This window comes from Melanerpes formicivorus, unplaced genomic scaffold (assembly GCF_026170545.1).
Source record: "Melanerpes formicivorus ecotype bairdi unplaced genomic scaffold, bMelFor1.0.p_v2 SCAF_302, whole genome shotgun sequence".
Taxonomy (NCBI): Eukaryota; Metazoa; Chordata; class Aves; order Piciformes; family Picidae; genus Melanerpes; species Melanerpes formicivorus.
This window is the reverse complement of record NW_027142654.1, coordinates 99,209-121,179: the sequence shown is the minus strand read 5'-3', so window position 1 is coordinate 121,179 and position 21,971 is coordinate 99,209. Positions and strand designations below refer to the sequence as shown.

General features: G+C 44.6%; 1 protein-coding gene across 7 annotated transcripts in view; it reads left to right on the top strand.

Moving 5' to 3' along the window:
* Positions 1 to 21,503, top strand: part of LOC137458966 (tRNA-uridine aminocarboxypropyltransferase 2-like) — a 61,179-nt gene extending 39,676 nt beyond the window's left edge. For 2 of the 7 annotated variants that reach the window (XR_010992027.1, XM_068170258.1), the window contains 4 exons: positions 13,404 to 14,810; positions 17,678 to 17,732; positions 17,858 to 17,901; positions 18,141 to 21,503. Coding sequence is in view for 2 of the 7 variants with exons in the window: in XM_068170258.1 (XP_068026359.1) it covers positions 13,404 to 13,425 (22 nt within the window). In the remaining 5 variants the exon portion in view is untranslated. Of the gene's footprint in view, positions 1 to 6,478; positions 6,556 to 6,639; positions 6,715 to 13,403; positions 14,811 to 17,677; positions 17,733 to 17,854; positions 17,902 to 18,140 lie in introns of all 7 variants that reach the window. The other 5 variants (XM_068170254.1, XR_010992024.1, XR_010992026.1 and 2 more) reach the window with 5 other exon arrangements.
* Positions 21,504 to 21,971: the final 468 nt, after the last annotated feature.

Sequence of the window (21,971 nt, the reverse complement as noted above, 5' to 3'; positions counted from 1 at the left end):
CTTGCTGCAAACTTTCCCTTTTTAGCGGCCATTGCTCAATCCACACAGGCTCATTAAATTTCCCTTTTAACTGGATCGGGAAAGTCCAAGCAATGACCGCACCTAAAAATGCTTTTCAGTGGTCAGCACCATCCCTATTTGGGCTAAAACGTCACGTCCAATCAGTGCTTGTACTCCATCCGGCAAAGGCAAAATAGAAACTATACATGTAGCCCTTTTGTCTTCCATGTCGATCTGTAGAACTGGAGATTTCAAAGCATAAGTCACTCCTCCAACTCCAGCAATCGAGGCGGCAGATGAATATGAAGGCCAATGTTCTGGCCACAAATGCTGTGAAACAATGCTGACATCAGCTCCAGTGTCCAAAAGAGCTATCAATTTGATCTTCTGACTTTGATAAGATACAGTCACTGGTCTTTTTGGTTGTTGTCCTAGTTCCACGGTTAACAGTGTCAAGGGTCCTGTAGAGCCAAAACCTTTTTTCCCTTGTATTTGCTGCGATCCAGGAGCAATTGCTGCTGCAAGGTTTGGCAATAGAAGAAGCTGAGTGATTTTAGCTCCTTTTGGAATTACTATTGGAGGCAACAATGTCTGTACCATTATTTGTCTAATTCCATGATAGTCTGCATCAATCAGTCCTGTGAGAATCTGTAATCCTGACATGCTGGCAGATGAACGTCCAATCAGAAGTGCTCCAACCGGTTGTCCATTAATCTTAATGGGACCTTTTACATCAGTTAAAATCTTCTATGGTTTGTTGTCCAACAAGGTACAAAGGTTACGTTGAACTAGTAACAATGTTTTAACAGAGCTGGCATAATACATGGTCAAAGATAACAGACATTGTAAAAAAGAAATTTAGATCTTAATAATTCCGATCTCTACATTTCACTCCCCTTATTGACAAAAAATACTTGATTATGCCTGAACACATTGCAAAGATTAAAACATAAATGCAATCCTTAACACTGTTTTACAATCTGCTTTAGGGGTATGTTGCATTTTTATTTTCTCTAGGATGGTCAAAAATCATAAATTGTTTAATAGTAGCAAGATTTCTTTAACCTGTAAAGGTAGATCTGGCCAGGCTCTAGCTTCACAGACAGAAAACCTGCAGGCAAACAGCAAGAGCAAAAGAGCTTCATTGCTTTGCCCAATAGCATTTTTGCTCATCCTAGTAATACTAATCTCTTATTGGTACCATTAAAACTTCTTTTTTTTTTTTTTTCTTTTTTTTTTTTTTTTTTTTTTTTTGCTATGGGGTATTCTCCCTTCCCACCCCCCCCCCTTTTTTTTTTTTTTAATATATATATATAATCCTTAAAGCTATTACGAATACAAAGTAAGACCAAAAAACTCATTCCATAATATACCTATAACAAACCCTTAACTTATGCTAATACCAAAAATCCTTAAAACCTTAAAGAACTATGTTAAAATTAATCCATCAAATCAGTGTCTAAAAAGAAATAAAATTGTTACATTAACTAAAGAACACTTTCCAAAATTAAAACCTGTTCATACATTCCTTAACTATATTACATGGAGCTCCTTCGAAATGCCTATAGGCACACAATTAAAAAGGTTCGAACCAAAAGAAAATCATACAATGTGAACTCATTACAAAGTACTTACACCTTACTGCAATTACTATGTACCAAGTACTTACAAATACCAAATGCTTACTTATTCATTATGCTTATTAGAAAAACTTAACAAAACTCTAAATAACAAATCTCTGAAAGACATTACAATCAGAAATGACAAAATCAGTACTGTTGCTTTAAATCAGAGCAGAGTAGCGCAGCTGAAGCCGCTGAGGGGGAAAGGAGTGGGGGCTGCTGCCGTGGCCGCTGCTGGGCCGCTGCTACTGTCGGTGCTGTCGGTGTCGGTGGTGCATCAGCCGGTACCGCCTTGGTCGGAGTCGTCGGTATCCGCGGGGGCCGGCAGGGCTCGCGGGAGGGATGCGGTCATAAGAACGCCGTAATTGCGAGCCTCCAAGCGCTCCATTTTTTCTAAGAGGGGCCATAAAGCAAAGTCGGCGCTGTTTGAATTCCTCGCTGCCGGTGTTGTCTTCCGAATCCGAGCCCTCGCTGGCGATGTCAGAGGAAGGTGTTGATAAACGGGATTGAACACACTGAGCTGCCTTTTTTCGGCTTTTTCCCCGCTGGGTGCAAACGGCAGTGGTGGGGGCTGCTAAACGCGGTGCGGTCGCCGCAAGATGTATCGGGGGCGGCCCCGGTCGATCGGCTGATAGTTCTCAAACACGTCTTTCAGCTGCAACTCAGATACACCTGGCGCTGCATCTCGTCCTGACAAAGTTGCTCTAGCTGCAGCAGCCATTCGCTGTTCCAGTTCATGGGTTTTAACACGGTTCATGCATTCTCGCCACAGCTTTTGCAGCTTGATAGTGACCCAGTCCCACAGTTTGTCAAAAAACTTACTTCCTAACTTACACCATTCTCCTTCTTCAAAGACACTATTAAGGTCCTGAAAACACCCTTTAGCAGTAGCATAAGTAAACAATCCTGGTAGTTCCTTACTAAGGTCTATATCATTAACACGCCGCTTTTCTAAAAAGCACTTAAATACATCACACGCCGCTTGCCTCTCCATATTTACCGTCAGCGCGCACTGTTTTGCAGCTTTTCCAGAGGTATCGGCAGTGTATCTTGGCTGGATCACTTCTGTAAGCGCATCCAAGGTGCGGAGCCTTTTCTGCTTGCCGGCTGCCCTTTTGACCCTCCGGCGCAATATTCCTCGTCTTTTCTGCTTACCGGCTGCCCTTTTGACCCACCGGTGCAGTTTTCCTTTGGCTCTTTCACCTGCTGTGCTGCTGCAGGGCCGAAACCGTTACAACCAACCGTGGCCAGGATCGAATCCTTTAGGAGCAGGGGGGGTCCCTTTTATCTCCAGGCGAAGAGGGTCCCTGTTCCAGGCGCCATTTGTTGTGGTGGGAAGCATCGAGCAGACAATCAATATGATTGGTAATCAGGCTTCGCTTTATTGTTTGAAAACACAGCCTATATAGTATATTCAGCAGCTAAGTATGCATACGTGTCATTATTCTATTAGCTATTAGTCCAGGGTTACATCATATTATCCATCCTACTTGTGGTTAGGCCTACGTGCAACTCCACAACCTCCTTTCTCAGTAGGTCTTTGTTTCGCATATATACTTTGTTTCACGTACTACTATCTTGTAAGTAACTATTTCACATGGTGCTATCTTATAAAAAACTACAAGCACAGTCCCAGGGCTGTGGTGACCTTGCTACATCAGCATACCAGCTAAGCTGTGAGCAGTAAACAGCAAGATGGAGTCTGGCCTATACACTCTGATTAAACAGCTGTTCCATAGAACCATGTCCCTGCAATTCAAGCCATTCCTCAACAGACAACAGCTCTTTTTCAGCATTACAGTGAAGTGGATACTTTTCCACAATTGTTTCCTATAAGTTTCTTTTAAAAACATTTGACTGTCACAGAGAAAACCCTACCTTGTTGCAGTGTTTCCAAAGCAGTGTGATTAAATGCAGTGTATTATACCCTTTACACATCAGAAGCATATTCTTGCTAAATGACTGTCAAAAATCATACCACTGATACAACCTTGACTTTTGGATGCCATATCAATATCTGTTCACTTAACAGATTCATTTTTACTTACCAGGTACAAATCCAGTTTTTGCTGAGTCTTTTCATTTCTTTCACAGATCTGATTAAGTGCAGTTGAAGGATACACATAAAAATGGTTTTGGGGGACAAATTCTTAATGGTGGTAGTATGTGAGTGGAGAAAGTCCTACTGCATGATGAGTCAACAATAAACTAATAAGAAACAAAGCCTTATACTGTGGGAAATAGGAAACCTGCAGTGACATTGACAGGATGTACCTGTCTAGAAATGCAATCCAAAATTGTTTTGCACTTGTTCGTTACAGACTATGTCCCTCTGACTTAGAGAAAGACACGTAAGAGACTCAGTAAGTTTCTTGTATCCTGCTTCTATTCTGGAGCCTGACACGGGTAGAATAATTTCAAAAGACCTGTGTACCTTCAGAGAGTTTTGGGCAAACTTTTATACAAAAAGTTGTCTGTCTATAATGACAGAGGTATGTTAGTATTTCACAGAAAAGTCCAGATGCTTCCTATCTATACAAAGGTTATCTATCTAAAAATAGCAGAAGTATACATAGCATCCAGGTGTCCTTTATCTTATACAAAAGACCATCTTGTCCAAGACTCACAGAAGTAAATCACTGAAAAATCCTGTTATTCCTTACCTATGCAAAGGCTGTCTGCCAACCCCTCTCCCCCTCCCTGCATTCCAGCATTTCAGCTAACAACTCTGTTATTCTGTTAATGAGAATTTTCTGTTCATCAATTCTCCCCTTTCTTACAGCCAACAGTATATTCCTACACTATATTTTCTTAAAATAATGTCCTGTTTCCAGCTCATGCCTGAGTTTATCATTTTTATACTTCTGGTAGGATTCTACACCACTCTTTCCAGTACACATAATTATCTTAATCAAAACTAACAGTAGTATTATCCAACAGTTAGGGAGATTAGTTTGCAAAGCCAATTCTTGACTAACATTTAAGTACCTATTTCCTTCCTATCCCTCAATAGTATCAACCAACAAACAAATCACAATTATCGATACAACTTGAGCTTCAGGGGTCCCTGGGATTCGAGTTTCCATTCTCTCGCTGAGGTCTTCTTGACTCTGGTGTGGTGAATCCAAGCAGCTTGTTCCTTGATTTTGATGGCTGTGAAGGATGTCAGTAACACCTGGTATGGTCAAGTCCACTTGGGCTCCAGAGGGTTCTCTGAAAGAGATCTGACATAGGCATAATCTCCAGGTTCCACATCATGGACTGGTCTGTCTAACCCTCTCACATTGGTTCCAATCACCTGTTTGTTAACAATGCTCAGGTTCTTATAATTCTGTTAAGCATATAGGAAGGAGTGCGGTAACAAAACAGTTAGTTACTCTTAAGGCTTTGGCAATATTTTCAGCAAGGTTTACAAATAAATTCTTAGCAACAGTTGGAATCTCATACTTAGTCCTTGTTTCGGTTCCATGATACAAAATATTGAACAATAATCTTTTTGTGACAGGTCAAGTTCAACAGATACTGGTTTACTGAGATTTGTGGTAATGCCACTTTGCCCTATCAACCTTCCTTTCTCATGATTACTTCTTGCTTCTATCCACCACTGATAGGGTACTTCTTTAAGATCATAACAGGTTATTTTTCCACTGTCATTACACTGGGCACACTCAGTCTGATTTATAGAGCAAGGATTTAATTTTTAACTTGCAGTCATAGGGGGTATGATCCACCTGCACTTTTGTGCATGTCCCAGGACCAACAAGGCTCCATGTACCATCAGAAGAGGTCCGGTCAGGTCCATGGTACCCGGCGGTCTCAGCCCTAAGGGCTTGCGGCCCTTGGCAGACCTTGAGCCGCGGTACTGGTTCCTTCCTCGGCCTTGCCCTCTTCCGCTTCTTAGGAGCTGGTCCGAACTGACTCTCTTTGCCCAGTTTTCCTTACCTCTTTATCTTACAAATTAGAATATACTAACTCAGATAGAACATTTTCTACACTATAACAATACCCCTACAATAACGATATCTACACTTTACCCCTGCTAAATGATTTATTATACTAAACCCACTAGTGTATGAGATTCCAACTGCTAAATTCTGGATTCTTTTAAGCACCGGTATATTTCTTCTCATTGCAGTTTCTCAACCTTAAACAAGCTACACACTCATTTCAGGGATTTGCCAGCTATTCTAAGGTACATAGCAATACATTCATTCACGGGTACATAACAATATTTTCTCACCGATACACAGCAATACTTTTGAGGTCAATCTCTTCTTGGCCCATCAAAGGGTCCACAACTTCATCACAATTTCCCAGCAACAGACTAATCAGGCAAGGCAACATCAGTAACACTACAATCACAGTATTCATAACCCAGTTTTAACAATCAAAAGAAACCAAGCAGAGAATTCCCATCCTTTAAACAATCCTTTAAATCAACCTTCAGTATCCATCTGCAAATATGTTACACTCTTTTCCAGTTCTTGAATATGCTTGTGCATTGAGACTGAATGACCTAACAAATTCATACAACACAATTAAAACTATCCTATAGAACATAAACCCTTTTGCTAGTTGTGGCCTTGATTTCAACATGTGGCACAGCATCGTGGCTGAGCCATAGAGGGTTATAGCGCACACGCAGGGTTGGAGCTGCGCATTCTCACACCCGAATCACGAGGTGTTACCGCTCGAACTGGAAGAGATGGCCACCACCAGAGAGGATGACAGCACCCCGGATCCATCTGAGATGCCAGCCAGTCCACCAATGGTAATGTTTCTCTACAGTATTTTAGTAAAAACCAGAAAACATTTCCTAACTTGGCTGTGACGCTGCAATGTTTTCTCACCATTAGGCTGCTAGGCCACTGTCACCCACCAGGGAGGAGAGGCCTAGACGAGCAGTTGTTCGCTTTCCACAACAACCAGAGAGGTTAGTTCTGTTAAGGCTCTAAATTTCTCTCACCCTACATGGTTGATTCAAAAGAAATCAAGGATATTCTTCTTCTTTTCTCAGGAGGAGAGCTCGCACCACCCATCGCACCACGCTGCACGCAGATGTTGAGGTGGTTGGTCGAAGACGGCTTAGAGTGTTAGTTTATTCACTGTTCGGTGTCTCAATCTGTGCTGTTATCCTTGTTTTTGTTACTGCCATTCTTTGTTATCTCAATAATTGTTGTAAATAAGTTGTTTCCACAGTTCCTGTTAACTATTAGTTATTGTTAACTGTTGACGCAGGTTCTGATAAAATTTCTACAAAGTTTAGCTAACAACTCTATCTGCAATGCTACAAAAAGATAAAAAACCAAAACAACTGCTAGCAAGGGAAAGAGAACAGAGAGAAAGTGTGGGCTGGCAGGTCTCAAAAGTCCTGCAGCCACAAGGCAGGAGTGGGGTGGGGGTGGGGGAACTGTTTTCTGCTGCAGCGGTACTTTCTTACTAATTTCTTCTTTCCCTGACTATGTTAATGCCCCAAATATTTTACCTCTTTTTCCACAAATTGTAATTTATATCTTGATACTTTTATGCTTTCTCTTATTCTGTTTTTCTCTTGTTGAGGGCTCATTAATGCAAGACTTAAAACCTCAATCCTTCCTCCCTTACTCTAAATTCTACCTTCCCCTTATTAAATTTAATTTCAGCTTCCAATGCTTCTAACAAATCCCTCCCCAGCAATGACTTTGAGGCAGTTGGCATATAAAAAAACTTATGTAAGCCCCAAGTTTTACTATATTTATATTTAAGAGGTTTAAAAAAATATGCCTTCTCAGTTTGACCTGTAGCCCCTACCACAGAAACATAGCTCTCATCCAAAGGCAGCAGTGCTTGATTTAAGACTGAAAAGGTTGCTCCCGTGTCCACTAGGAATTCCAGTTTATTTTCTTGTTCCCCTAGCTTCATTATAACCAGAGGATCTGCTAGGGTATTTATAGTCTCCTCCGGTCCTCTTCTAGTTGTGCCTGTATTCTATTTTTCTTTGTCTCCTCTGGACATTCTCTTTTCCAGTGTCCCTTCTTTTTGCAAATCGCACACTGATCCTTTTCCAACCGCACTCTATTAGTCCCTTTAGTCTCCTCACTTTCCTGCAATGCTGCTACCAACATTCTCTTCTCTTTTCTCCTATTTTCTTCTTCCCTGTTAGAAAATACTCTCCATGCTACATCCAAAAGTGCCTCTAAATCCCTTCCCTGCGGGGGTGACAACTTTTGCAACTTCTTTCTGATATCACTAGCAGATTGCCCAATAAATAGGGATACCAGTTGTTGTATACCTCCTTCTGATCTGGGGTCAAGAGAGGTGTTTTCCTCATGACTTCCCTCAGCTTATCTAAGAATTCTGAGGGTGATTCACCAGGTCCTTGTCTGACTGAGTATAACACAGACCAGTTAATTGCTTTTGGAATGGCTTTTTCTATTCCCCTGGCTACAAACTCCCGGTATTCCTCCAATCTAGTCCTTTGCAGGGCATTGTTCGTATTCCATTCCGGATTTTGGAATGGAAATACATCTCCAGGGTTTGCCCCCCCTCCCAGGGTTTGAATTCTTTCTGTTGCTAGCTCCAGTCCATGTTTTTCAATTCATTATTCTTCTGTTTCAGTCATTGGCTCTAATAATAACTGGATATCGTCCCAGTCTGGATTGTGCTGCCTAACCATGAATCGAAAATGTGTAGCCGTCCCTGTGGGATCGTTATGATAATTTTTAGCCTTTTCTCTCCAACTATCCAAATCATGACTTGTAAAAGGCACCTTAATCCAGACTGGGTCCCCCTCAGGCCCTACTGCTTGTCGCAGGGGGGGCTTGAATGAGTACCCGGGAAGCCGGGGCATTTGCTTGCTGTCCTCGGGTCCTTCTTGCCACTGGGCTTCCCTGAGCATAGCTCTGGGAACTGACTCCAGTATCACTCTCTGAATTGCTGCCACTCCCAGAACTTCCTACATTATTTTCCGAACTTTCTGTCACTACCTCTTGCAATTTTCCTGGAGATTGATAAAATTCAGGCAGGTCTTTTAATTCCTCAAGTTTAAGACACCTCTGCCCTATGCTACACGCAGAGCAACACCTTTTCAACTGTGTCTGCCTCTTATTCTTGGCCTTGTTTTCTTTTTCAAGGGCCAAAACCATTGGATCAGAGGGAGCTCTAATACCACAGTCCCTTTGAAACTCTGGATGCTCTCGGAGATAGAAAAACATATCAGCATATATTGTCTCATCCCATTTCTTTTCTCTTCTTAAAAACAACATCAATTGCAGTAAAGTATCATACTCCAGACTCCCGTTTACAGGCCATTTCTCTCCACCATCTAATTTATATAATGGCCACCAACCAGGTACAAAATTTGATTAGAGCCTTTTGATTTGTTGACCCTCCTGGGGGAGGCCTCCAATTTCCCCCCAGTGGGCAAGTATACGACCAAGTGGACTATGTCTTGGGATCTCACTACTTTGTCTCCCTCCCATTTTACACAATACAACACAGTACTTTCTTTTTACAGCACACAGAACACAAAACAAATACAAATACAACTACAACAATTATGACCGGTCCTTAGCACACAGTTATTGGCCACACACACTCAGCCACACATTCAAAACCTCTAGTACTTTATGTTCTTTAGGGACCCTCTTGGCCCCTCACACACTTAAACAATACTTATCATTCCCTTTGGGACCCCCCTGGTCCCACACTACAAACAATGTTCATAATACATAAACAATGCTTATAGTTACCTTTGGGACCCCCCTGGTCCCAACCCAAGAGCTCTTTTACCTACAGGTACAATAAATGCCTCTCTCCCGCGCAGGGCATCCCCTCACGGAGTTACCCCTTTTATAGAAGCATACCTTCTCTTTGCTGGCAGTCTTGTCTGTTCCTGCAGCGATCTGATGAGCAGCGGAGCTCTCTTCGAGAATTTCTCGGCGGGCCCTGAGAGGTCCGGCTCCTCAGCAGGTCCTGCAGCCAAACAGAGTCGTCCTGCCACGGTCGCCAAATTGACTTAGAGAAAGACACATAAGAGACTCAGTAAGTTTCTTGTATCCTGCTTCTATTCTGGAGCCTGACACGGGTAGAGTAATTTCAAAAGACCTGTGTACCTTCAGAGAGTTTTGGGCAAACTTTTATACAAAAAGTTGTCTGTCTGTAATGACAGAGGTATGTTAATATTTCACAGAAAAGTCCAGATGCTTCCTATCTATACAAAGGTTGTCTATCTAAACATAGCAGAAGTATACATAGCATCCAGGTGTCCTTTATCTTATACAAAAGACCATCTTGTCCAAGACTCACAGAAGTAAATCACTGAAAAATCCTGTTATTCCTTACCTATGCAAAGGCTGTCTGCCAACCCCTCTCCCCCTCCCTGCATTTCAGCTAACAAGCGGAAAATTCTTATCAACGCTGTTATTCTGTTAATGAGAATTTTCTGTTCATCACTACAGAGGATGGAAAAGACAGTCAGAGCTTATGTGTTTCTCATTTCACCACTGCCTATCCTTTGCTGCAAGCTCTCTCTCCCTCCTGGAGTTGTGTGCACTCAAGGAAGAGTGTAAAGGACCCCTAGAGAGAAAGACCCAAACATCCCTTCTGAAGCACTTCAAGTCAGGCATCCACTGAAATGGCCAGATACGTCCTTAATGAGCAGCAATGAATTGTTCTTCATAAAAGAGTAGAGAGGTCAAGCCCCAGCACCACTATCACCAGCACCAGGACCCCGTGTCCGGCACGCACACGCACACACACTCAGCAGGAAGCTGCTGCCCAAGCCCTTGGCTGGATTGTTGGCCACCTGCTGCCTTGCAGGGCAGGCGACAGCCCCTCGAGCGCCTATGGCGTCTCGTCTTCCCGCAGCCTGCCCCTCCCTGGACTGCTCGGGTGGGCCGCGGGGCACGGATCGAGCTGCACTAAGGGCAGTGGGCGGAGCGGGGCGCTGCGGACGAGTAGCCCGCGGCCTGGCGGGCAGCGCTAGGGCCCCTGTGACAGGCGGGGCCTGTCGCGCCGCTCTCACCGCCTGCAGGCGCCCACAGTCGCCTAAGGGCAGTGCTGGGGAATGGGTTTGTGTTGCCCTATCTGGTCCTCCTCCGGCTCTTCTCCTTTCCGAGAACGTTGAACTGAATTCGTAGCAAATTCTGCAGCAGCAACCAAATGGGAACTGGTGTGTTAAAGTCCTGTGATAAAGACTTAAACCCTGCCTGCATTTTGTCCCCTTAACCTACTCTATTTATGTTCTTTTCCCAAAATTGACTGTGGAGATTGTTCTTCTCACTGCTGGGTTGGTCATTTTTCTCACGTTCTGTAGCTGTGCTGTCCAGAAAATCTCCTGACCTGTGGAGCTTGGTTTGGGCTCTAGGGCTTCAGGCAGCAAAGGTACAACAATATTGTTTGTGGTGTAGTAGATCTCTAACAGTATAATGCTCTTCACCAATGTGTTTCCTGCTGGGAAAGCAGGATTGCTGGGAAGCGAATAGATGATTCCAAGATGCAACAGTTAGAATGGCTGCCTAAAAGAAATACAAAGCTTACACATGTTTAGTGTACTGCTGTCATGCAAGCAATCTGGCTGTGCAGATGTAGTTCATATGCAAAAGAACTGTTGCCACGTTCCTCATGCAATAGACGCATGTCCTCCGTGATGGAGGTCAGTGTAGGCAATGGCTTGTGTTCGTTCTTCCAAAGCATGTGACCTTGTCCAGTGGATCCTTTGGTATAGTGAGAGGCAGTGAGTACTGCTCAGTGAGTAGCTCCTCAGGCAGCCTAAAGAGCCTCTTCTGAAGCGTACTTGAAATGATGAATTGTAAGCAGGCTTCGAGTGTCACCTAGGTTTTTGTTTGCTCAGCCTGTGTTCCAGACGGACTTGGCTTTGGCTCATTTTACCAGGCACATCACCACATCTGCTGAGTGGTGAGACTCTTCAGGAGCTCTCTTACCCCTCAGTAGTGTAGAGATCAGGCAGAGATTCAGATCTCTTTCTGCCTGTATAGAAATGTCTCTACCTGAGTCAAAGTGAAAATGTCACCGTATTCTTACGGAGTTTTCTTTTGCTGGTTTGTTTTGGTAGTTTGGCTTCATGTACTCCAATTTCATAAAAGAGTTTGACTGACAGGTAGTTCTTCATTAGCCTGTTCTCTGTGGTTTAGTTTTCTTATCCAAGCTCTCCTTTCACTGGTTGATGTGAGAAGCTCAAAGAAGAGCACTGTGTATAGTATTTTCCACATATCCATTTGTGGTGGGAATCTGTTGGAGCTACATTGAAAGCTACTTTAAACAACACTGCTGTGGAACAGTCCAACAGTTGCCCCCATTTTGCTGCTTGCAACATCTGATGTGTGCCAGATCTCCCAAAAGATGTTTTTCTGTCAATACCATTCTGACTTTACTTTTTCATTACATTTCGTATTAACATAGAAATCCTTTAAGCACTGGAGTACTGTGCATGTCTAAGCACGTTCATCCTGTTACTGCTCAGGCACCCTAACCAGGTCTATCGAAGCTCTGCTTAGACAAAGGAATGCTGAAAGCATTTGCCTGAAATGTTTTCTGAGTACAGAAATGGAGTTTGACCCAACTTTTTTTCCCCTCTGACACAGTTATGCTTATTAGGTAGATGCATAAATGTACTTCAGAGTGTAAGTCAGGTGAGTCAAGATGGTTAGGTAAGTACGTAGTCAAGAATATCCAGTGCTTGAAACATAAATGGGGAAAAAACATCTGAAAGGTGAAAGATACTTTTATTGAAAAAGCACACCGCTCACACTGTCAATCATGAATTGTTATTTTAACTGTAAATTCTGTAATAAACATTTCCATTTCTTTTTTTCATATTGGTGAAAGCTCTACAAATTAAAAGGCTTAGTTACAATTCTGTTGAAGTAACTTGGAAACCCGTTTATCTCTGAATTCCTTCACAAAATTCATCAAGAGCAGATGCTTAGCTTTTTACGTATCTGAGGGTGTGCATCAAAGGAAGATGTTGGAAATGTGACTATGCTGCTGTGATGATTTTGTCTCAGTTACTAGTGGGGAGGAGACTTACCTAGATGTGTTTATTATTGAGTGCTTTGAAGGGGCTTAACTTTCTACAGAAGTTTTGTGTATTGCTAGTAAATGCCTTCTAACATAATTCCTGACATTTCATCTGTACATTTTGCTAGTAGAGACTTAAAAATGGACTACAACTTCAAAGGATGCGACTTCAGACACCTCATTTCAATTAATTGAAAACCAAACAGACACGAGCAACGCACACACAAAACCAAAACACCAACCACAAAAATCCCAACAACAACCCAAACGACCGAACAAGCAAGCCTTACCAAAAGGCCCACACTTTCCTGTTGAACCCTGCCTGTTCCCTCTACACCTGCTGTAAAGATTCAAAGTAGAGCAGAGTGAAGCAGAGCAGCCTCAAAGGTGGTGGATGTCACCTCTTTGACAGTGTATGACATTGTCCCTTCCTTGAGCTTTAACTCTAGTATCACATTGTGCCTTCATTGAGCTTCAACTCTAGAAGTGTTCCTTAGAGGAGATATTTTAATTTGCTATGCTGGCTTGTGAAAAATCTAGCCTTTTAAGGCCAAAAGGATCTCTTTTTGCAGTTTGTCTTATCCAGTTATTCAGTTTCATTTATTCAGGTACTCATCTTTTGGATTACAATATGAACGTGTGTGGCCTTAGATCTGAAATGCCTTTTCTCCTCATGCTTTAGGTAACAGAAGTGTTTATTAACGAACAGGAAGAACTGTTTTCAGAATGTTTTGGTTTACTTTCTCTGGTATCTCTTCCTAGATATGTCAAGAAGGAAACATAGAAGGAAACATAGACGTCTTCAAGTATTGCAGCAATTCAGTTAAATGAACTAAATGAAGTTCCAGAAGACCAAAGTGAAGTAGAAACTCAGGAAGCCTGAGCCGAAAGATGTTTCCAACATGGATTGTTGAAGCGGAGTCCATGCAGAAGTATTCTGCAGAAGAAAATGAAAAAGTCCATGAAGAACAAGAGGAAAATGGGGATGAAAGGAAGTCTGGGACAGAAAATGAAGGAGAGAGAGTTCTTGTGGCCAAATCTGCTTCTGAAAAGAGGAACGTTCCTGCTTCCTGGACATTCACACCTAAGACAGGAGAGTGAAACTGCCAAATAATAGAAAGTTCTGAAGACAGAGATTCAAATGGTAAAGGAAAGATCAAAGAGGTCATGCAGATCCTTTTTTTTTCCTCAAGGGGAATACATTTTTGTACTAGGTTTTGTATTAGGCTGCTTTAATTCCCCTTTGTTGTATGTTTTAACTCTCAAATAAGCCCACAGTGTCTCTTGTTATGCCAAATGCATATTTTTTTTCTGCAGCTGATGGGTTTTAGATTCTAAAGTTTGTGTTTCCAGTGGCGCTCAACTGGAAAGCAATCACTGACTTTCTTTTATTGTATGAGCATCTTTGCAAGTAATGAGCAGAGTTAAGTGTACAAGCTGTACCTCAGGCACTGTGGAGCCAGTCACGTGTGGAATAGAAGACTAATGTCCTCATGTTTGTATGCGATGGAAGATGTGCTTCATAACCTGAATTACCTTGCTGTTGTACTGTGCAGTGCTGCAATGGCAACATCACTCTATTTTTCCCTGGCTTTGCCATGTCTCTTGTGATTTTGTGTGCGTGGCTGAGTTGTAAGCATCACGGAGCAGTGACTTTTTGCCAGAAAGGAAGTAAAAGTCAAGCAGTGCTTAGTAAAACACTGATAAGAGTTCTGTCTCTGTCCTTGCACAGAGAGAGACTGTATGGCAGCTAAGGGATGCCTCCCTGATAGTGTATTCCAGTTAACAGAAATCCTGCCATAAGAAATGTGTGTCGTTCCAGATTCATGGGTACACTACAGGATTTGTGTGAGATGACCTCTAGTAGAAGAGCTACAGGGGATATGTGTTGAGAAAGAAACAGAAATTCGTACACCAGCAGTGCCTGTGGATTACTGTGAGCTCCAGATGAGTCTTCAAATTGGTTCATACTGGAGTAGGAGCTTTTCTTGCACCCCTGAGACTGTAAATTTCTCCAGGAAGCTGCATGGCTGTCCACAGGTGTAACCTTGTCCTCTCCCACCATAGCGTGTGCCAGCAGAAGTGCAAATGTCCCAAATCCTGAGACCTCCACCTGGAAACACAAGCAAGAAGAAGGAGCATTATCAGGGCTGTGCAGAAGGAGGCAAGGTACTGGATGGTTTGCGTGGCACTGGGGATGGGACTTTGTGCCCTGCTTGGGAGGCCCCAAGGAGCAGGATGAGGCACGGTCAGGAGGCAAGGCTCACCTTCTGCAAGAGCTGTCTGCAGATGTACCAAGATGCAGCAGATTTCTGGAAAGCAAAGGCAAGGCACAGGCCACATGGCCCTGCTGTGCTTTGGGGATCCTGAGCACAGCTTCAGAAGCTAGAGGGAAGCTGAGAGCAGTGACAGGAGAAAGTTCTGCAAGCTGAGGCAAAGAGGAGACCATTACCCAAGTCAAGAGCAAAGGTCCCCTTAGCTTAAGCCCCAATCCCAGAGCAATAAAGAGGTCCTGAGGGGCTGAAGTTTCCTCCCCAGACAGGGTAGCACTGAGCCATCCAGAAAAGCAGGGCCACACGCTGGTCAGAGGCACAAAGCAGCTGGTCCTGCCTTGGCTCACCCTGAGACACACACAGTGGGAGGGAAGAGCAGCAGCAGCAGCACACAGCTGCATGTTTTCATAGAATCCTAGAATGACTTGAGTTGGATCATCTGGTTCCAAACCCCCTGCCATGGGCAGGGATGCCTCCCACAAGACCAGATTGCTCAAAGCCTCCTCCAGCCTGATCTTTAACACATCCACAACTTTGCTGGGCGTCCCATTCCAGTGTCTCACCATGATCAGAGTAAAGAACTTCCCTCCTCTGGACCATCTCCAACAGATCCATATCCTTCTGATGTTGGTGTCTCCAGAGCTGGATGTGTTCTCTAGGTGAGGTCTCCCCATAGCAGAGTAGAGGGGCAGAATCCCTGCCTTGAGGTGCTGGCCATGTATCTTGATGCAGCCCAGGACACGGTTGGCTTTTGTGGCTACCAGCACGCTTTGGTGGCTCATATCAAGTGCTTGGCCCACCAGCAGCCCAAGTCCTTCTCTGCAAGGCTGCTCTCAATCCACCCAGCCTGTATTTGTTGTTGGCATTGCCCTGAGCCAGGTGCAGGACCTTGCGCTTTGCCTTGTTGAACTTCATGAGGCTGGCATGGGCCTACCTCTCCAGCCCGGGTGAGTGCCTCTGGAGGCCATCCCTTCCTGTGTCAACCACACCACACAGCTTGGTGTTGTTGGCAAATGTGCTGAACATGCACTCAATGCCACTGACAAAGATCTTACCCAGCAGCACTCCCAGGACAGATCCCTGAGGGACTCCACTTGTCACAGGTCTCCATCTGGACACTGAGCCATTGACTGCAACTCTTTGAGAGAGGCCACCTAGCCAACTCCTTACCCACCAAGTGGTCCATCAAATCCAGATCCTTCCCATTTAGGGAGCAGGATGCTGTGCTGGGCAGTGTCAAACAGTGAGCCTAGAAATGGGAATCTTTAAGCTCTCTCGAACTACCCTTTTCATCCTGTTCCAGCACCATGTAGGGGCTCCCTCACTGGCTGGGAGTGTGGGATAGTCTCAGTGAGCAGTCTACTATTCCCAGAATCCAGTCTTTCTTTTGCTCCTCCTTCTTCCCCACCAGCTTGCTCCTTCTGGAGAATATCTGGCAATTTGCATTGCACAAATAAGAATCCTGCTTTCAACGAGTCCGAGTGCCAGGTGCTGCACTTTCGCTACAGCACCCCCATGCAGAGCTACAGGCTGGGATCGGAGTGGCTGGAGAGCTCCCAAACAGAGAGGGACCTGGGGGTGCTGATTGACAGCTGCCTAAACATGAGCCAGCAGTGTGCCCAGGTGGCCAAGAAGGCCAATGGCATCCTGGCCTGCATTAGGAATAGTGTGGCCAGCAGGAGCAGGGAAGTCATTCTGCCCCTGTACTCTGCATTGGTTAGGCCGCACCTTGAGTCCTGTGTCCAGTTCTGGGCCCCTCAGTTTAAGAAGGACACTGGGACGCTTGAACATGTCCAGAGAAGGGCAACAAGGCTGGTGAGAGGTCTGGAGCACAAGCCCTATGAGGAGAGGCTGAGGGAGCTGGGATTGTTTAGCCTAGAGAAGAGGAGGCTCAGGGGTGACCTCATTGCTCTCTACAACGACCTGAAAGGTGGTTGTAGCCAGGAAGGGGTTGGTCTCTTCTCCCTGGCAAACAGCACGAGAACAAGGGGACACAGTCTCAAGCTGCACCAGGGGAGGTTTAGGCTCGAGGTGAGGAGAAAGTTCTTTACCGAGAGAGTCATTTGTCATTGGAATGGGCTGCCCAGGGAGGTGGTGGAGTCACCATCCCTGGAGGTGTTCAAGAGGGGATTGGATGTGGCAACTGGTGCCATGGTCTAGTAATGAGGTCTGCGGTGACAGGTTGGACTCGAAGATCCTCGAGAGCTCTTCCAACCTTAGTGATACTGTGCTACTGTGCAAAGAGCTTTGCTGTGCTCTTGGCTACTCACAGCTGAGAGGCAGGGACTGACATGTAGCTGTCTGAAGGGGTATTACAGTGTGGTAACAATAGATTGAATTGTGGAGATGTTTCCTCCCTCTTTGTCACTGAAGCTGAGCCCCCCTTTTAGCCCTGTTGTGGCTTTGGGAGGGGGAAGGATCAGGATGCATTAGGGGGGATTCCTTGGCTCTGAATCAGGGCAGGGTCTGTGATGTTTGCATATGAAGCAGGCCTCCTGGGGCCCTCTTCCTTCTAGAGTCTTGGACCAAAGTTCAAGCAGAATTTTGTTCTTTAAACAGGAGCTATTTTCAAATTTGTTGGTTTTGGCATGCTGTGGTTCCGTCTGGCAGTGAGAGGGGTTAGCAGCCAGAGTGTGGGGAATGGTCAAAAAAGATGTGGGAGGTTTGTTTTTTCTTGGACAGCATGCACCAATTCTTTGTGAAGGTCTGCTGCCTGAAACTGTGCCTGCCTTGGCAGATCCTTGTCTTCTGGTTGTCTTTCAGAATGCTGGAGGAGGACCTGCATCCCAGAGACAGTGAAGATGGCCATGATGACCAAGTCAGTTGGAGCTATTTTGTATGCTAGGCCCACAGACCTGCCTTTAAACACCTGCTTCTGTTGTGCTGAGATCCTTCAGCTAACCTTTCCTCCCCCTCTCCCCTTTGTTTCTGTGCCCAAAGCAGGTAGTTGAAAAGCCACCATGCTCGCTTGCTGCTCCATGGCACAGGTATGTTCCCAAACTTCTGGCTCGACCAAATCAGGAGGAAGATGAAACTGTTTTCTGTATGTGGGGTGGGTGAGTAAGGGCTGCCAGTTTCTCTCGAGTTGCTTTATACTCCTTTAGTTTTCGGGGCTGGCATGGAAAGTTCCAATTAGAAGAGAATGAGGCTGGGAGGCTGGATTTTGCCTGTGAATCAGAGGTGTACTTCTCCAACACTTCCCTTCTTTTCTCCTCTCACTCTCTAGTGGTCCTCAGCTCCTTGAAGAAGGCAATCAGCAGGAGATGGGAGAGGCCAAACAACAGCCCCATGCACAGAGACAGCCCTTGAAGATGACACCAAAAAACCCTTCTGGCAAGCCTCTTGAAAAGAGGAAGGTGAGAGGTGGAGCTGGGTTTGTAGCAGTGCCAAGGTGTTGTTTCAAACGCCCCTTTGGAGAGCTCATTTTTGCTTCCCAAGTTGGAGTGGACTCAGGATGCTCCTCCTTTAAAGGCCTCATGAAACATAAAAAGGGAGTATGTGTCCAAAGTGTCCACAGATGCTTAATGTCGGTGTCAGGGAACGATGTTTAGTAGACTTGTAAGGAATGACTTTTAAGTGCTTTCATAAGGAATTATTCTTGGTATTTCTCTAAGTAACTATAGGGAACTGTGAGATTTAAATGAAACTTAGTGCTCTCATAAGGAACAATTTTTAATACAATTATAAGGAACTACTTGAAGGGCTTTTAGAAGGAACTATAGCGCATGGGCAAGGGTGCCGTAGCGCAATCTCACACCTGAATCACTGCTGCCAGTCCTGAATCTGTTAAAACACAAGCATATCCCTTTCCCCATGTTAATAAATGACAAGGTCCTTCCCATTTACCATCATGCAGAGACTTTATGTAGACCTTGGCTTTCTGGGGACTCGCTGTAAGATCTTCAGACTGCAGTGAAGCAAAATAAGAAGAAATGACTGACATTTCTGCTTTTGTAAGAGAAAGAAAATGGAATACATGTAATGCTTTATTGAGCCTGTTCTGAGGAGCTTCCCCAAGCATTCCCCCTTTTTGTTTTTCTAACAATTCTTTTAATGGAAGGTGAGTGGGGTCCACAATTGCTTGACCTGTAGGGGAATGTGGGATACCAGTTAACTGTGTTATGCCCCATTGGTTTCACAATTCTTGAGTTTTCTGAGCAATACATCCAGGACCATCATCAGATTTGATTGTGTGAGGAATTCCCAATACTGCAAATGCTGAAAGCCGATGTCTAATAACATCTCTGCTTTTTTCCCCTGTATGAGACTCTTGAACGTGTTCAGAGAAGGACAACAAGGCTAGGGAGAGGCCTCGAGCACAATCCCTATGAAGAGAGGAATAGAATAGAATAGAATTAGAATAGAATAGAATAGAATAGAGCAGAGCAGGTTGGGAGAGACCTTTGAGATCATCGCATCCAACAATGCAACCAAGCACCTTATCAAATCTCCTCCAAAACATCTCCAATGATGGTGACTCCACCACCTCCCCAGGCATCATATTCCAATGGGCAATCACTCTCTCTGTGTAAATTTCTTCCTAACCTCCAGCCTAAACCACTCCTGGCACATCTTGATACTGTGTCCTCTTGTTCTGGTGCTGGCTGCCTGGGAGAAGAGACCAACCTCCGCCTGTCTACAATCTCCCTTAAGGTCTCCTCTGAGCCTCCTCTTCTCCAGGCTAAGCAACCTCAGCTCCCTCCGCCTTTCTTCATAGGGCTTGTGTTCCAAACCCCTCACCAACTTTGTTGCCCTTCTCCGGACTCATTCCAGCAAGTCAACATCCTTCCTAAACTGAGTGGCCCAGAACTGGACACCGGACTCACGGTGTGGCCTAACCAGTGCAGTGTACAGGGGCAGAATGACCTCCCTGCTCCTGCTGGCCACACTCTTCCTGATAATGGCCAGGATGCCATTGGCCCTCCTGGCTGCCTGGGCACACTGCAGGCTGATGTTCTGCCTACCATCGACCAGTACCCCCAGGTCCCTCTCTACCTGGCAGCTCTCCAGCCACTCTGACCCCAGCCTGTAGCACTGCATGGGGTTGTTGTGGCCAATGTGCAGAACCCGGCACTTGGATGTGTTAAATCTCATGCCGTTGGACTCTGCCCATCTGTCCAGCCTGTCGAGGTCCCTCTGCAAAGCCTCTCTACCCTCTAGCAGATCAACTCCTGCCCCCAGCTTGGTGTCATCTGCAAATTTACTGATGATAGACTCCTTGATGACCAGTGCAACAAGTACAAGAACTTTACAGGGGTTCAAGCAAAACTGCAATAATTTGTGAAATCAAAATCCATCAGACATGGAAGCACTGCCACTGAGGATACAGTCAGCTCAGGAAGTCCCCTGACCCAAAGACAGATGGATAAAGAAGCATCAGCATAGGCTTACTCTTTCTTCTTTACATTTATCTATACACTCATTACTACATCCATTCACAGCTGCTGTGCAAATGGACACTTGATATGCTGTAGGATGGCCATTCTTCTAAGTCATTCTGCACAATTTAAAATGGATGTACAGAATCTCAGTTGCAGAGGCTTGAGATTACCTAGCTGCAATTTTCCACTTTTTGGATTTTAGCTCTAGAAGGTTTCTGTATGTACTTCTGTGATTCTGCAAAGCCTTGCAGCTGCTTTGGGTAGCCTTCTGTCACTGACAGGACTTAGCAACATCATAAAAAGAAATTGCTGAGTGTCTTTTTGCTTTCCCTTGCCCTGTGGCTACACAGCATGTGACCTGACACAATTGCCACAACTTTCACAGAAGATAAGAAGCCATCCTTATTAAATGAAGAGCTTTCTCTCTTGCACTGAACAGAAATACAAGAACGGATTACCTCATCCTCTACAAGGCCAAGGCCCATCTAGCAAACCCAGGACCAGGGCAGCCAGGAGGAACATGTGGCATTGTCTCTATCTATGCTGTTAATAAGCATAGACCCTACAAGAAGAACCAAACTGCTGTGGTCATCAGATGAACCACACATCAAAGACACGCCTAATGTTCATTCTAGCTAAGTCTACACAGGAAACTTGGGAGATCTCTGCCCATCCTCTTATCCCAACAAACAGTCATATTTAAAGTAGAACTTCACAACTGATATCCCAAATATACTAGCTCTGCTGATCTGCTTTATTAACTGAAGATCACACATGCTTTTAAACTAATGAGTGAAACTATGAATTCTTCTTTTGTTTTAAATTTGAACAGGATGAGCCAACTCAATCATTGCCTTCAATTATTATGAGCTGCCCTTATTTTTTCAGCAGCAGGTAGTTTGTAGGTAGTGTGGCTCTAAATATAATCTCTGCTGTACTTCAGATTTAATTCTAAAAGCCATGGTCATCACATTTTGTGGGTTTAAATTTCCTGTTTGCATTGCTCCACTTTTAAGAAGTCTACTACTATCCTCATAACCATTCAAATCAACTAGCCTACAAAAGACTGACTCCCACAGACAAGATCAAGAAATGAAAATGTGTCATAAAGCAAAGGTGATAGAAGCTGATGCTGCTCCAGCCTCAGCTTTCTAATTATGTGCATACCAGCTCTTCAGGTTCTCATTAAAGTAAGCTTTGGAAAGTTATGTTTCTGAGAAGTGCTACAACTCTCATGAAACACAGACAAAATTCAGGGTGCCATCAACACTACTTTGATTTCATGTAGGCTTATTCTGAAGAATGGGATGGGATGGGATGGGATGGGATGGGATGGGATGGGATGGGATGGGATGGGATGGGATGGGATGGGATGGGATGGGATGGGATGGGATGGGATGGGACAGGACCTGACCCGGTTGAAAAAGACCTTTGAGATCATTAAGTCAAACCCAGCACCCAACACCATCTTATCAACTAAACCATGGCACCCAGTGCCTCATCCAGTCTCTTCTTAAACACCTCCAGTGAAAGACATTCCATCACCTCCCTGAGCAGCCCATTCCAATGGGCAATCACTCTGTGAAGAACTTCTTCCTAACATCCAGCCTAAACCTCCTCTGGCACAGCTTGAGACTGTGTCCTCTTGTTCTGGTGCTGGTTGTCTGGGAGAAGAG